The sequence below is a fragment of the Leptodactylus fuscus genome, chromosome 1, assembly GCF_031893055.1.
Source record: "Leptodactylus fuscus isolate aLepFus1 chromosome 1, aLepFus1.hap2, whole genome shotgun sequence".
Lineage (NCBI taxonomy): Eukaryota > Metazoa > Chordata > Amphibia > Anura > Leptodactylidae > Leptodactylus > Leptodactylus fuscus.
Window position 1 is genome coordinate 313,473,982 of NC_134265.1, and position 15,142 is coordinate 313,489,123.

At 42.9% G+C, this 15,142-nt stretch overlaps 1 protein-coding gene across 1 annotated transcript in view; it reads left to right on the forward strand.

Annotated features, from left to right (window-relative positions):
- Window positions 1–15,142, forward strand: part of SCFD2 (sec1 family domain containing 2) — a 378,807-nt gene that overhangs the window by 317,496 nt on the left and 46,169 nt on the right. Inside the window, exon 6 of the mRNA XM_075259676.1 lies at window positions 9,763–9,908. Within this exon, the coding sequence (XP_075115777.1) occupies window positions 9,763–9,908 (146 nt within the window). The remainder of the gene's footprint in view (window positions 1–9,762; window positions 9,909–15,142) is intronic.

A 15,142-nucleotide genomic window follows, 5' to 3' on the forward strand; every position in this document is an offset into this window, starting at 1 on the left:
GACCATATTCTACTAACCTAGCTGCCATGGCTGTGTTATAAACACTTATAGGCTGAGACTCCACGTTGCGGAAAGGCAGCTTCTTTTGTTACAGATTTTGCTGTGGTTTTTTGAGCCAAAGCCAAGAATGGCTACAAAAGGAATGGGAAACGTAAAGGAAGTTCTTATACTTTTGCCATCTGCTCAGTCCACTCCTGGCTTTGGCTCAATAAGACGCAATAAAATCTGCAACAAAAGAAGCTGCTTTTCCGCAACGTGGGGTCTTAGCCTAAGTGTGTTTTCTAGGTTACAGATATGGATAACCTAACCTAAGCATAATCCATTAATACAGGACCCCTGGAGGTCTGACACCAAACACCACCACTGGCGCAGCAACTAATACAGAGAACGGAGCTGGAACCACAGCTTTGTTTTTAGCGCAATGGCCGAGCCAGGTTCTGCAGCCTAACTCCCATTCACTTGCGCATATACAAACTTCAACAGGTTACTGTAATCCCAGAAAAGGTTAGTTTGATGTATGGTCAGGTGGTTTTTGGTTAGGCTTTTCATCTTTTACGACATGTACAATTTTTAGTTGGAAGCTGACTGGGTAAAGGGCTCATAGGTTGGTGCCAATTAAAATAATCTCAGGAATAGGCTTAAAATAAAAACACAATATTTTTTCACTGAAATCCTGCAGGAAAGTTTTATTAATGGTTGAACTGTTTTGGTTCCCTGTTTTTTTTTTTTTTTTGCTTTTACTACATCTGCAAGGAAAGGAAGCAGTGGAGCTGGCGGTGAGTTGAGAGAGACCCTCCAAACCCATGTTTTTCCGCTGTGGTATATACTTCCGAAATATGCTTGGAATATATATAAGTATATTCTATAATCCAAACAGCAAGCAGCAGGCTCCCAGCATGGAGAGCTCCCAATCTAATACATATACAGCAGCTAATCTAACTCGCCCTAACACAAACACACCGAGAAATGAAACACCCTACTTCCTTTCTTGGCTTAAAACACAGACACTGCTGGATTTCTATTTATTTTACTTGTAAGGTCCAAACCCATTTAGTAAAGTAGGAACGGTGTAGTAATATAAAGTCATGCTTTATATATGCTAGCCTCACGACTAAACCCCACGTGAGATGTCACATATTCAATGGTGGCATTGTTCAGGTAAATAAATACACATTACTTATATATAGAATTGTAAATTTAGAGGAATTCTTTCTGCTGAGAGGATCGATTGCTAAAACTATATAATCTCATGATGTTGACATAAATTTTATTGTCTGGAATTGTAGTAATGACGGCTAACTGGAGACGTGGATGCGCCAGGTTCCTAATAGATTTGGTGTTGGGTAAACCAGACAGAGTCTAAGGGACTGTGAACTCTTCACCCTTAAGCTATGTTCCCCCGTGGAAATCTTACTGCTGCCGGTGGAAAGATTTCCTATTCCCATTCACTTTAATTGTAATTTTGGCCAGAATCTGCCCCAAGAAATCGAGCAGGGAGCTAATTTTTTATTTTTTTCGCTAGCTGATTTTTTCCACTATTGGAAAATAAAGCTCCTGCTTTCCATTGAAATTAATAGGAGGCAAAATTTTTGGAGTGGATTCCGCCGTGGGAACCTAGTCTTAACCTTCTTTAAGGGAATGTGGACTTTCCCATAAGGAATCAAGGAGTAGTCTTGGTTTATAATGTCTGACATGTAGGCAGAAGATGTCTCCAATTCGAGATACTACAGCAGTGAGCATGATACGTAGTCAGACGCTGGGTAGTTGAAGCTGCCAAAGACATTTCATGCACCCGATTCGGCTTGTTTTTGTATCTGTTCACTTTAATTGAAAAACATAATAAAAATTGCTAAAAGAGACAGAAGACAAATCCAGTCCATTAACCATTAATAAACTAGATCTGCCTTCCCAGAAGAGATATCAGGGACAACAAGTTACCCTATTATTGGCCTAATTTCCATAGCGCATGCCACTCTGGACTCTTATCGGTCCCAACTTCAAGATGCCCCATTGCAGCATTTGCCAACCACCCATGTTACACCATGCGCCAATGCACAGGTCACCCTAATAAGGCCTTTGGAGAGGGGTTGTCCATACTCTCTTCAGAATTTACAATGTCTGGATTTTTCACTCAATGTGAATAAAACAATAGTTTGAAGCCTTTTATGTTTAATCCCAACAGAAAACTGGGAGAAAATATCTGAAAAACATTCTTTCCATGATAGAGAATGGAAAACCTAACTAATAATACAATAAAAAAGGAAAAAGAAAAGAATTTGGGTGTTCCGTGTGTCTTTCAGAACTGGAATTCTCAGAATTCATGTGCGAGACCCTGTGGTGCACAATTGTGTATTTTGTCCTCGTACTTTCTACACTGTGATAACATTTCCTCATACCTCTAATTAGAAGCAAGTCTGAGCTAATAATGAGATAAGTGACATGCATAGAAACTTTCCCACTGATAACCTGACTCCTATGAAACTCTGCCAGAAGGATATACAAGCAAATACTCTCAGGAGAGCCGTGTATCACCACATAATGCAAAGTAAGCAATCCGCAGGAGAAGAGAGGCCATTCTAGCTATAGGGAGTGCAGAGATAGAGATGGCTACCAGGCCCTGGAACCTGGGGGGGGGCCCAAAGGCTTCTGTAAAACATAAGAATTATAGATGGCATAAAGTAAATGAGGGACTTCACTGCAGATTCTGCACTGGGATACAGGAGCTTTAAAGGGGTTGTCCAGGATTACCACTTTTATTACTATGAGATGAGGTGAAGAATCGGTTATGTAACATTATTGGTACCCTTGTTCCTTTTATTAAAGTGAAACTATATGGATGCCATACGTATTTGTGTGGTGGCAGGTGGAGCAGTTCTTTAATGTCTGCGGCTGGGCTGTTGACAGTATAACCATCGGCATTGTTCTGATGCAGGCGCTGGGTACACACTTCATGATTGTTTTACTTGCCAGAAGACTTACGTAATGTGTAATGCACTGCTATTAACTTCTTCATTTCTGTATTGTCAGATTATATTTTCCTGTATAGTAAAAATCCAATTTGGCACATACTTAATAGGCTGATGTGTTGTGATATTTGAAGATCAGTTTGTGGCTTTGCTGTGTGGACTGGGACCTGGTCAGCAGAGTCATCTCATTATCTCAAGATGGCAGCAGGAATTAATAAGACATTACCATTACTGAACTACTGTACTCCTGGGCAGAATCCAGGGCTCCATGCCCTGATATGTAGAGAGGCGCTGTACTCCATTACTTCATGAACACATACTTAGACTCCCATTATTAACAGTAAAGAAACAATACAAGACAAAGATTGTAATGCTAAGAGGGGGATCAAAAGCCTTAATTTCTATTTCATTGACATTTCTATTTAATCATATGAAATAAAAAAAATAAAATTATATATATATATATATATATATATATATATATATATATATATAATTATTTCAGTGGAGGGTGCAGTAGAAGTGCTGGCAAATTGTACATATATATGAATCTATAGCGGCACTTATAATGACATGTATATAATGTAATAACTACATAAAGGATGTTTGCAAAGTACCATGTGTTGATCATCTCCAGGATTTAGGGCAAACTTAGGGTCGGCCATAGGGGGTGTGTGGTCATGTTAGTCTCCACTTCTGTTCGCTCAGTTCTGGCACGGGAGAAAGAGGAAGACAGGACTGGACAAAGAAGCACCAGGGAAAAATGATTGTCTCTTTTTTTTTCTGTTTTTGTTTCCCATCCATCCTGATCACCCCAAAGTTTACCCTAAATCCTTGACAACCCCTTTAAGATGATGGATATAGCGGCCCTTTGCACAATGGCATCTAGTAGTCCACTTTAGCCAATACATGAAAGCCATTTTTGTGTATTTTCATGTATTCTCACACAATTCCTTCTTATTCCTTCCATTGGTCACTGCCATAGTATATTTTAAGTAGCATTATCTTGATCCAAAAGCACTCAGCACTTTGTGGGAAATCTCCAGAACTCACGTGGGCATTAAATCTGCTTGTTTTTATTACCATTATCCCGTATGCTTGTTGTTCTAGTCATTTATGTCGCTATATTATAATGTATGACCTGAGCCTGCCCGGTCTCCAGTTGGTGTTTTTATGGTCCATGCCAAGTCTTAATAGACTGAAAGTTGATGAAATATGAAGAAAAATAAAATCAGCTGCAAGATGTGGCAAACTTAAGCCAGACAAAGTCTCCTTTATACTGGGAGAGACTGAGCTCCGCTCTGCACTGGCATTTATGTGGAAGCCTCAGCTTCTGCCTGTTATTCCATATGTTGTAGGACTCATAGGAAACCATTATATAAAGTACAGTAAATTATGATTATAGGATGCTGTTCTATGTCGGGACGCGGCTTCATCAGCTAAATTGTCATGTGACAGTAATTTCCAGGGGTGGTCCCAGGTCTCAAATGTCTGTATAGGGTGTAGAGCTATTATGTTATTCATTTCACAGGTTATTTTATGCCTCATGTATACAGTGATTTAGACATTGATTCCTTTAGAGAGACATTTAGTAAGATCACATGAAAGCCTTGGTATACTTGATCATACCATATATCCTGAGGTGGTAATGTCTAATGGCAAGCAGTTCTCTTCTTATTAAATGGAGTCATATTTGATGCCAAGGATAACATTCTGCTTCAAAAAGACTACATTGACTTCATGTATGCTAAAGAATAAGCCTTGGGCTACATGGCAACATTTAGGTCCTGTGAATCACTGCAAAATCAGCAGTAAAGTCTTATGACAGTAGTGCTTTCCTATAGGAAACAAGGTCTTGGGCCATCTTACAACCATTGCAAAAAATGTGATTTTACAGCAGTACACTTTCAATGGAGAGTTGCTGTGCATAGTGTATGGGTGTTGCACAATGCTCTGCTGGCCTCAGTAGTTACAATAACGTACCCTCTGGCTCAGCATTCTGCAATTCAAGAGCTCCGGCAGTCAGCAAATGTTAACGTAGGCCATAGAGATGTAGCTAGGGGTTCAGCATGGGGGGCCTGAGTGGGCTCGGATGTTTACAGCTACAGGGGCATATCCTAATCATAGTCAGAATTATGGACAACAATGTACCATCACTCTGCCCCCTCTAGTATACCATCACTATGTCCCCCAGTATACCATCACTATGTCCCCCAGTATATCATCATTCTGTCCTCTAGTATATCATCATTCTGTCCTCTTGTATATCATCACTCTGCCCCCTTGTATACCATCACTCTGCCCCCTCGTATGCCATCACTATGTCCCCCAGTATACCATCACTCTGCCCTCTAGTATACCATCACTCTGCCCCCTCGTATACTATCACTCTGCCCCCTCGTATACTATCACTCTGCCCCCTCATATGCCATCACTATGTCCTCTAGTATGCCATCACTGTGTGTCCCCTAATGAGCCATCACTCTGCCCCCTAGTATGCCATCACTCTGCCCCCTAGTATGCCATTACTCTGCCCCCTAGTATGCCATCACTATGTCCCCTAGTATACCATCACTCTGCCCCCTAGTATGCCATCACTATGTCCCCTAGTATACCATCACTCTGCCCCCTAGTATGCCATCACTCTGCCCCCTCGTATGCCATCACTCTGCCCCCTCGTATGCCATCACTCTGTCCCCTAGTATGCCATCACTCTGCCCCCTCGTATGCCATCACTCTGCCCCCTCGTATGCCATCACTATGTACCCTAACGAGCCATCACTATGTCTCCTAATGAGCCATCACTCTGCCCTCTAGTATATGTATACCATAAATCTGCCCCCTAGTATGCCATCACTCTGCCCAATAGTATGCCATCACTATGTCCCCTAGTATACTATCACTCTGCCCCATCATATGCCATCACTATGTCCCCTATTATGCTATCACTGTGTCCCCTAATGAGCCAACACACTGCCCCCGAGTATGCCATCACTCTGCCCAATAGTATGCCATCACTATGTCCCCCAGTATGCCATCACTCTGCCCCCTAGTATGCCATCACTATGTCCACCAGTATGCCATCACTCTGCCCCCTAGTATGCCATCACTATGTCCCCCAGTATACCATCACTCTGCCCCCTAGTATGCCATCACTCTGCCCCCTAGTATGCCATTACTCTGCCCCCTAGTATGCCATCACTATGTCCCCCAGTATGCCATCACTCTGCCTCCTAGTATGCCATCACTCTGCCCCCTAGTATACCATCACTCTGCCCCCTAGTATGCCATCACTCTGCCCCTAGTATGCCATCACTCTTCCCCCTAGTATGCCATCACTATGTCCCCCAGTATACCATCACTCTGCCCCCTAGTATGCCATCACTCTGCCCCCTAGTATGCCATCACTATGTCCCCCAGTATACCATCACTCTGCCCCCTAGTATGCCATCACTATGTCCCCCAGTATACCATCACTCTGCCCCCTAGTATGCCATCACTCTGCCCCCTAGTATGCCATTACTCTGCCCCCTAGTATGCCATTACTCTTCCCCCTAGTATGCCATCACTATGTCCCCCAGTATACCATCACTCTGCCCCCCAGTATGCCATCACTCTGCCTCCTAGTATGCCATCACTCTGCCCCCTAGTATGCCATTACTCTTCCCCCTAGTATGCCATCACTATGTCCCCCAGTATGCCATCACTCTGCCCCCTAGTATGCCATCACTCTGCCCCCTAGTATGCCATCACTCTGCCCCTAGTATATGTATACCATCATTCTGCCCCCTAGTATGCCATCACTCTGCCCCCTAGTATGCCATCACTATGTCCCCCAGTATACCATCACTATGTCCCCCAGTATATGATCACTTTGCCCCCTAATGTGCCGTCACTCTGCCCCATTTCACTACCCTGTTTTGTTATACCTCAGCCTGGCTGAGTGCGTTCACATCTCATCTGTTGCAGGACCAAAAGAATAGAAAATGGTCTAATGACTAACAACAAAGGCCCGTGAGAGACCTCACTTACTATAATGGGGTCTGTCAGGTGTCCATTAATTTTTCACAGACATCACCAGGCAAAAAGAAAAATCAGCTTGTAGGACTTTTTCATCTGGAATTTTTAATGGCCTCTGTGCCAATATCTCTATACAGAGACTCTGACGTAGATGTGAATGTGCCTTTAGTGAGGCCTCATGTACACATCTGTTCCATATAGACATGTGACGTCTGTGTTATTCCTGGACATCACACGATCCTGCTTATTTTTGGGTCATGTGCCGACTGTGTTTGTATGTTCACGTCCATGACTAGCAGGTCAATTTTTTTTTCTTTATCAAAACTGTCTCTGGGTTTGTGAAAATTGGAATGGATGCATTGTCAATAATATTCAGGAACCCATAGTCTAGAAAGATGCTACATGGTCCACAAAATGGGCCAAAACAGAGCATGTCTCCATTCTTTTCCACCATTGGTCTGTGAAATGGATGTCTGTGCGAATCATTAAAAGTATTGTATGCATAAAAAAGAGATCACGTGTTTGTATAACATGAACATGTGAATGAGTATTTGTGTGGGTCTCTCTGCTCCCCCACCCCTTGCTGTATGGGTTTAGTAGGGCTAGCCTTTCCCGTCATGGTTGGTGGAGGTCCAATATGTATATCCCTACTAAACAGCTTACAGTAAGTGACCAAGTCATTTCCCTACTCTGTAAAGAAGTTACTAGCTGATTATTTTACATGTCCACCAGCATATGCTCTTCCTTTATAACATATGCTCAGCTTTCCGTAAGTTGCACATTCTGTTTATTGCTGCAGCTGGTAAGATATATACGGAAATATAATGCACCCAAACAAATCTGCATCTGTCTAAACAGCCCTGTGTCCTGATCTGTATTAGAAATAATGAGGGCTATAGTATTGCCTGTGTCCTCATAGAAACCTCCCTGTGTAGTTTATATTTGGAGGATGGCAAGCACTTAATGCATACATGAAGCTGTAATCCTCGCGTGGATGAAAGTTTTACATATCAAAAGCAATAGGTAAAGATAGAGTAGGCTAGTAGTGTTTTATCAAAGTTTATTGACATTGTGCATTAAAACGGCGTGTCTTAATGGGGGCTCGGAGCATTCTTGAGAAGTCGTTTCATTGTGTAAGACACACCTGGCTCAACATGCATAGGCTGGGCCGTAATCACGTATAGTATGCCTGCGTAGGTCACGCTACCAGGCCCAACGAGGGCTGTGTGTGTGTTTTGGCAGTGATTCAATCAAACCAAGTCTGTCTCACGCGACCCTCCTCCAGTCTTGAGAATTCAGTGCTTGAATCTGAATCCTATAAGAGCTATTACTGGCTTATAGTAGCACATTTTCTGTTCTTCTTGCTTCCAGTGCCAGATAGTCTGGAAAGAGACATTTATAGCAGGGTGTGGCTGTCTTTCATCACCTTGTGGCTTTTAAGTTGAGGCCTTTGATTTCTTTAGAAGCTGAAATTCAGCTGAGGATTTGTACTTGGATTTTATAAGCCAGGTCTGGGCTATGGGCCGATTTTGCAACAAATCAGACTGCAAAACAATAATTTCAGTATTCTTTTTTTTTTATTATTCCTTGTGCTTTATTACATCTCAGTGCACTAGGAAAGTTTCCTACAGACTTCTCCTCCTGTCTTCTTACATTAACAGCCATATTATGGGTTTAGTCGGAATTCTTCACCAGTGCGATGTCCAGACTGTACATTCTGTACTTTGCTTTGATGTGCCCATTTGCAAGCAGATGTACAACACGGTGCAGACCATTGCAACACTGGACAAGTTTTAACAAGAGAAGCGACCACATGAAATATTCTATTGTGTTTCTAATTGTTCTGTAGCTACAATCCAGAGATTACCCAATGTTATTAGTAACAGCCGCGTACACATACTGACCCTACTGTAAGCGAGTGATTCTCAGCTTTAGGGCCTATTCACATGGACAATATTCACGTCTATGGAATTAGACTTGGACTGCACACTTAGGCTCGATTCAGCTTGGTCTATGTGTTTGCCAGATTCACTGGCCTAATCGTCATGCCGGGAGAAGGACTCCTAGCAGTATAGTTATTTATGATGCCAAGAGTCTTTGCCCTCCAGCAGCATACCGTCCTGTACCAAATACAATACAGGACTGTATGTCACCGGAGACAGGGACTCCTAGCAATATAGATCACTGTACTTCTAGGAGTCCTTCTCCCAACATGAAGATCAGGCCGGTAAATCTGGCTAGTCAAGGTTTCTTTATCTTCTTTTATCCTATATCTGGTTATATGGATATGTGATATCTTTCATAATTGTGGGCTGCTTACAAACCCATTGATTTTAATGAGTGCATGCAGATGTCTGTTTTTCCATAGACATGATCTAATTTGGTCCATTTTATGGAACATGAACACGAGTACCATCTTTTTTCATTGACCAGAGATGTTGAAAAGTATAGCAAATAAAAGATGGATCCCTCACAATCTGACAATGAGTAGGATCATGTGATGTCCATGATTAACCTGGACATTACACAACCATATAAAATGAACGTGTGAATAAGACCCGACAACACACCCACCTGATGTTTTTTTCAACTGTCCATGGTTTGCAAAGCAAAGATAAAAAAAAGTGTCGTGGGAGTAGGGTTTTAGGATGTGTCCATATGGTGAAATTTACTGCAATTCTATGGAAGATATCAGATTTAGGCAATATTAGACACTATAACACCAACCAAGCAATGGCTGCCATAGGGAGTAATACGAGTTTTCCTTCTTTTGCAGGATGTGAATCCTCCTCCGAGTTGACCTTAGTAACATCTACAGCAGTGGTGGATAAAGTCTTTGCATCCTTGAGGGATCTTACCAGAATTCGTTCACACTTGAAGTTGTTCAGTTCAGTCCATGTACCAGGCAGCAATATTCAACAGGTACGTACATCAGTGATATTTTCCATGAGCTTATATTAGTATAGGAGCCAGACATGGAGACAGAAGCAGGAGCTGCTTAATCCCATTCATTACTGTCGCACTTTATAATTCATAAGTAGTTGTTTCCCTCTGTAATTCTGATAAAGTGCAAATTACATGAGTCTTTCCTATAATTTGACCATTGTGGACAAGAAACGGTTGAAGGTGTTTTCCATCCCCAAATTAGGTTTTCAAATCAAATCAAATAGGCTTTATTGGCACATCTGAATGGGTATTTAGCATTGCCAAAGCTAGTAGAGTGGGGGGGGGGAGTTGGAGTCGAAGGGGAGAGTGTGGGGGGTGGCTGTTTTGGGGTATAACAGTCCACGGAGTCTCATCTTCCTCTTAGTTGGTGACTGCTATATGGGGAGGTGGGGTGGGGTGGGTGGTTTGGGGTATAACAGTCTGTAGAGTCTCATTTTCCTCTTAGTTGATGACTGCTATATAGGGAGGTGGGGTGGGTTGGGTGGTTTGGGGTATAACAGTCTGTAGAGTCTCATTTTCCTCTTAGTTGGTGACTGCTATATAGGGAGGTGGGGTGGGGTGGGGTGGGTGGTTTGGGGTATAACAGTCCGTGGAGTCTCATCTTCCTCTGGTTTGGTGACAGCTGGACACGTACAAAATGACCTATCCACAGGATAGATCAACAGTATGTAGTCTGAGGGATTCCCACACAGGTCAGCTGTTCCGCTCTCCTTTAGGTACCATAAACTGATACAATCTATTGGGAGTGAGTATTTCCAGGTACCATCTTGCTCAAGGTCTTGACAACACCCACCCTCAGGGCATTGTATGGGTCAGACTTAACCCAGAGACTCCTGGTATTGGGCAACGTCTGAACCTTGTATATGCCTCTGCACCAGGGGTGAACCTGGGCTTTCTGCCACCTGAAGCGGCGTCAGAAAGCCCCCCCCCCCCAGGAGGGGCAGAGCTGAGGGGGGGTATCGCATGGAAGGGGTGGGGCCGAGTGGAAGGGGGCGGAGTCGAGCGGAAAGGGGGTGTGGTCGAGCGGCGTTCGCAGGCAGGGAGAAGACCTGCTCTCTGCCTGAGTGTGAGGGGCGGCCGCTGGAGCAGCGCTGTGTCCAGCAGGGCCGCCCCAATACACCGCTCGCTTCCCGTGTCGGGCTGCAGACACGGTGACGCTAAGCCAGTCCAGGACAGCTTGTCCTGGACTGGCTTAGGTCAGCAAAAATGCCGCCCTCCCGAGGCCCTGGCATAGCGCCGCCTGAAGCGGTCGCCTCATGGGAGGTGTGGCGCTGCTCTGCACCAAACCTTGAGGGTAGGGTCAGGACACCCCCAGCTCAGTATCTGCTCGGAGAAGGCCATGCTCCACCTCTTGAGGTTCAAGAAAGCCGTTTGTGCCTAAAACAATCACATGCACAGCCCCATGGTAGAGACTTCCCTGGATAGTCACCCCATATATGCTCAGAGAGATGTTTTTATTCATTGTCTAGATTGTTAATCTTCAAATTGAAGTTTGTACAAAACTGGAGTAGAAGAATATACAAAATCAGACGTTTCTGACTTTATAGACCATATATTGTATGGTCCCATGTTCTAGAAAAGTCCTAAGTGAACAGGGAGTATGAGCGTCTATAGACAAATGGGTGGGAAGGTTATTTGTCTTGGGTGTACCTGATCTTAGTTCGTCTTTGAAATTTCGTCCTAAGTATATATTTCCGTGACCAAATCTTGTTTTTCTGCCTGGTACATGCAAATATTTTTGTATTATCGCTTACATATTCAATTAGCAATTTCCTGCTGACTTTGCTGCCATCAGATCCCTTGTAAATAAATGGATCTTGCATGTGGGACCGGAGCTTTCTTCATGTGTGATAAAATAAACACCAAATCTTAATATTTGCATTTTCAGTATAAAATGTTTTTGGGATAAAATGATAAAAGGCCGAGGGTCTCGCTGAGTGCACATATTTTACAGTAAGTTGCACATTACAGTGTAAGCAGTGAGGACGGTTATCTTTCTAGTTATTATGTTTCGTGTCACTTTCTAATCTAGAATTTTTGATTGTTTTGACAATGTTTGATCCTTTTATTTTTCTATTTGGTTTCATTTTATAGACAGGATTTTTTTCACATTATGCAAGCAGCTAAATCTGTTTAGGATTATAATAGACACATATGGTTTGCTTGCTAACATTGGTCCATTGTATCAATGTGTGGTCCTAAAGTAATCTCCTAATCACTAATAATCCTTTGATACAAGACATGAGAGAAGCGCGTGTGTATATAGTCAGCTTCTGGTTATCCCAGATCTTTATAAGAGTCAACAGGATTAACGCTGACCATACATAGTACATATGTATTGGCCAAGACTACACGTTACAGTATGACCGGCTAATGTGTATATAAGGCCTCCTGACAGCAGATGTTGGGATATAAGGATTGGGTAGTTGGATACTTTTGCCAGACATGTCCTCAGAATTCTCCCCTCTCTCCTATTAGGACATACACACCACTTGGCAGTGGGGCCCAATGCAAAAATTACCTTTGCACAATGTTTAGCTGTACCCCCTCGAATTAAGCTATGGCTACCCAGTCTCACGTGTATACGTATCTCCTACTGAAATGAATAGCATGTGACTGCATAGCGTTGCATCAAAGGTCCTGTCTAAAACTCGGATGAAGTCAAATGCTCCAAAAGTATGAAAATGCAAAACCTTGACAAAGGCATAAAATTGTTGTAAAATAGTGGAAAATATTAAATATGATTTGAAATGACATTTAGCATATTGCATAGCCATGTAGTTCGTTGTGTAGAATATACTGACGTAAATAGACACCCAATACTATACTACAGCTTATAGGATACAAGTGAAATTAACTACACCAGTTTTAATGACTGTCTAATGCTAGGTTTGCACCTACTCTTGGGTTTCCGTTCTTTGGGTCCACTTGGAGACCCGAAAAATGGAAACCTAATCCAAAAAAGCAGTTACCTGTGGAAAACCGTGCAACCCATAGACTATAATGGCATCCGACAGATATCTGCCCAGTTTCTACCAGAAAAATGCAGAGAGAAAAGTCTAGCTTGCAGGAATTTTTTCACCAAATTGGATGGAATCCCTGAACAGAAAACAAGCGCTTATGTGAACCCAGCCTGAGTGGTTTAAGGAGAGGAAATTATAGCTGAAATTTGTTTGGTTTCTTTTTTGGGGGGGACCACTCCGAGGGGTGAAACAACGAAATCTGAGAAATGGGAGGAAGAATTGGGTATCCAAGAGAAACCTATTTTTTACTTAAGTTTGCCACTCTGACATTGTACTAACCATGAATAATATGTCTAGTACACTGACAATACACACTTGTGGCCTAAGACATAACCCATATATTAGTCAAGACCACTGGTCAAAAATTAAAAGACATTTTTAGGGATCGGTGGCGGGATTCATGGAAACTGGTGTATTGTAAGTGACCAAAGATAGTTCTTCATAGTCTCCGAAATAGATGACTATAACTGTAATCTGTGGACTCCAGTTACAGCTTTGACAAGTGAAATATATTGTGTTCCATATATAGTATAAGTGGCTGATAAAAAATATGCAAAGTACGGAATACCCCCCTTGTAACAGATAACCCCCGAGTGTCTATCCCAATATCCTCCTCCTTTACAGGAACCACCATGTAATTGCCTAACAAAAGATCAGAGATAGCAGAGAATCAAAGAAAATGTGTAAGGTGACAGAAGCACACAGGTGTGGAAGTCAAATAATATTTAGGTACACGGTAGAGATAGGATTGTAAAACAAAGATTATCCCGGATCTTAGTAGGTTCTGTACTGAGTGCCATGGACTGTGGGAATAGGATGGAACTTGGGACTTTTATTCCTTAGGGAAATGGTTTAGTTTTCTGATCTAAGGGTTTAGATTGAATCTCTCCCAGGAGTCACAATAAAATCTATAGGTTTGTATGGCATGTCCAGAGAGTATGCCTTAAAAGTCTCAAGGTCCAGTTTCTACCTCTGAAGAGATTGGTAGTTGTCTCTTCTCCTCTTGTGCCTTCTAGAGCAGGGGTCCCCAACCGCTGGTCCGCGGACCAGTATTGGGCCGCGGGGCATGTTGCATCGGTCCGTGTACCGGCGTCGAGGAGTCAGCAGCTGACGCTTGGTTGTTGCTCATCGGGATAAGGTGAGTAAAGTGCGGGGTTGAGCCAGGACCCGCTGTATGTCCGGGATTCTAGTACTATGCAGGACATGCAGCGGGTCTTGGCTCCACCCCGCACCCGCCTACCAAACTTTGGGCAACTACATTACATATCACTTGTCCCTAATGTAGCTGTAGTGAGGCTGTAGTGAAGTTAATAGCAGCATTAGGAGTGATATCCGTCATCAGTGTCCATCTTCATAACAGTGTCTGTCATCAGTAGCCATCTTCATAACCTGCAGTGTCCGTCATCAGTAATCTACACCCCCATGCTTAACCCCGCCCCAACCACACCCCGTCCCTGCCCCATCCACACCCCTTCCCGCCCCCACCGGGTCATAGAAAAATTGTCTTGTTGAAACTGGTCCCTGGTGGAAAAAAGGTTGGGGACCACTGCTCTAGAGAATATCCACAAATCTCTTTATTACAGTTTATGGAGGCTAGAAAAACAGTTGAGCATTTTAGAATGTCCATAACCTACAATAGAGAAAGTCATACACGTGCCTGGCCACTTCTCATCTCCGATTCATCCTCTCTGCCATACCAAACCTATGGAAATGGATGTGCAATAATAGTTTTAAAAAGTGAATACAGAAAAAGGAGCAATGTGTTTAAAACTAATGCTATGTATTATGCTTCGCACAGGGCTTGAGGGATGGTGCGTGAGGCAGGGATTCACAGCACAGAATATCAGTCACAATCTGAGGTAGAGATGGAGTGCCCAAACTGTAACCCAAAACAGACTAACTTATCACAAAGTGCCAACACGGAAATTTAACCTTATATTAACCAGGACCTGTTTTATAGTGACCGTATAATATTATTACAGCCTGTAATAATATCAAGTCTGCTATAAAACAGATACTGTATGATATAAATAGTGAATGGCCCCCATGCAGTACAATGCGTTCCACAATGGCCCCCAGGTAGTATAATTTGCTCCAAAGTGGCCCCCAGACAGTAATATATGCTCCAGAATGGTCCCCACACAGCATTATATGCTCCATAGTGGCCCCCACTCAGTATTATACACT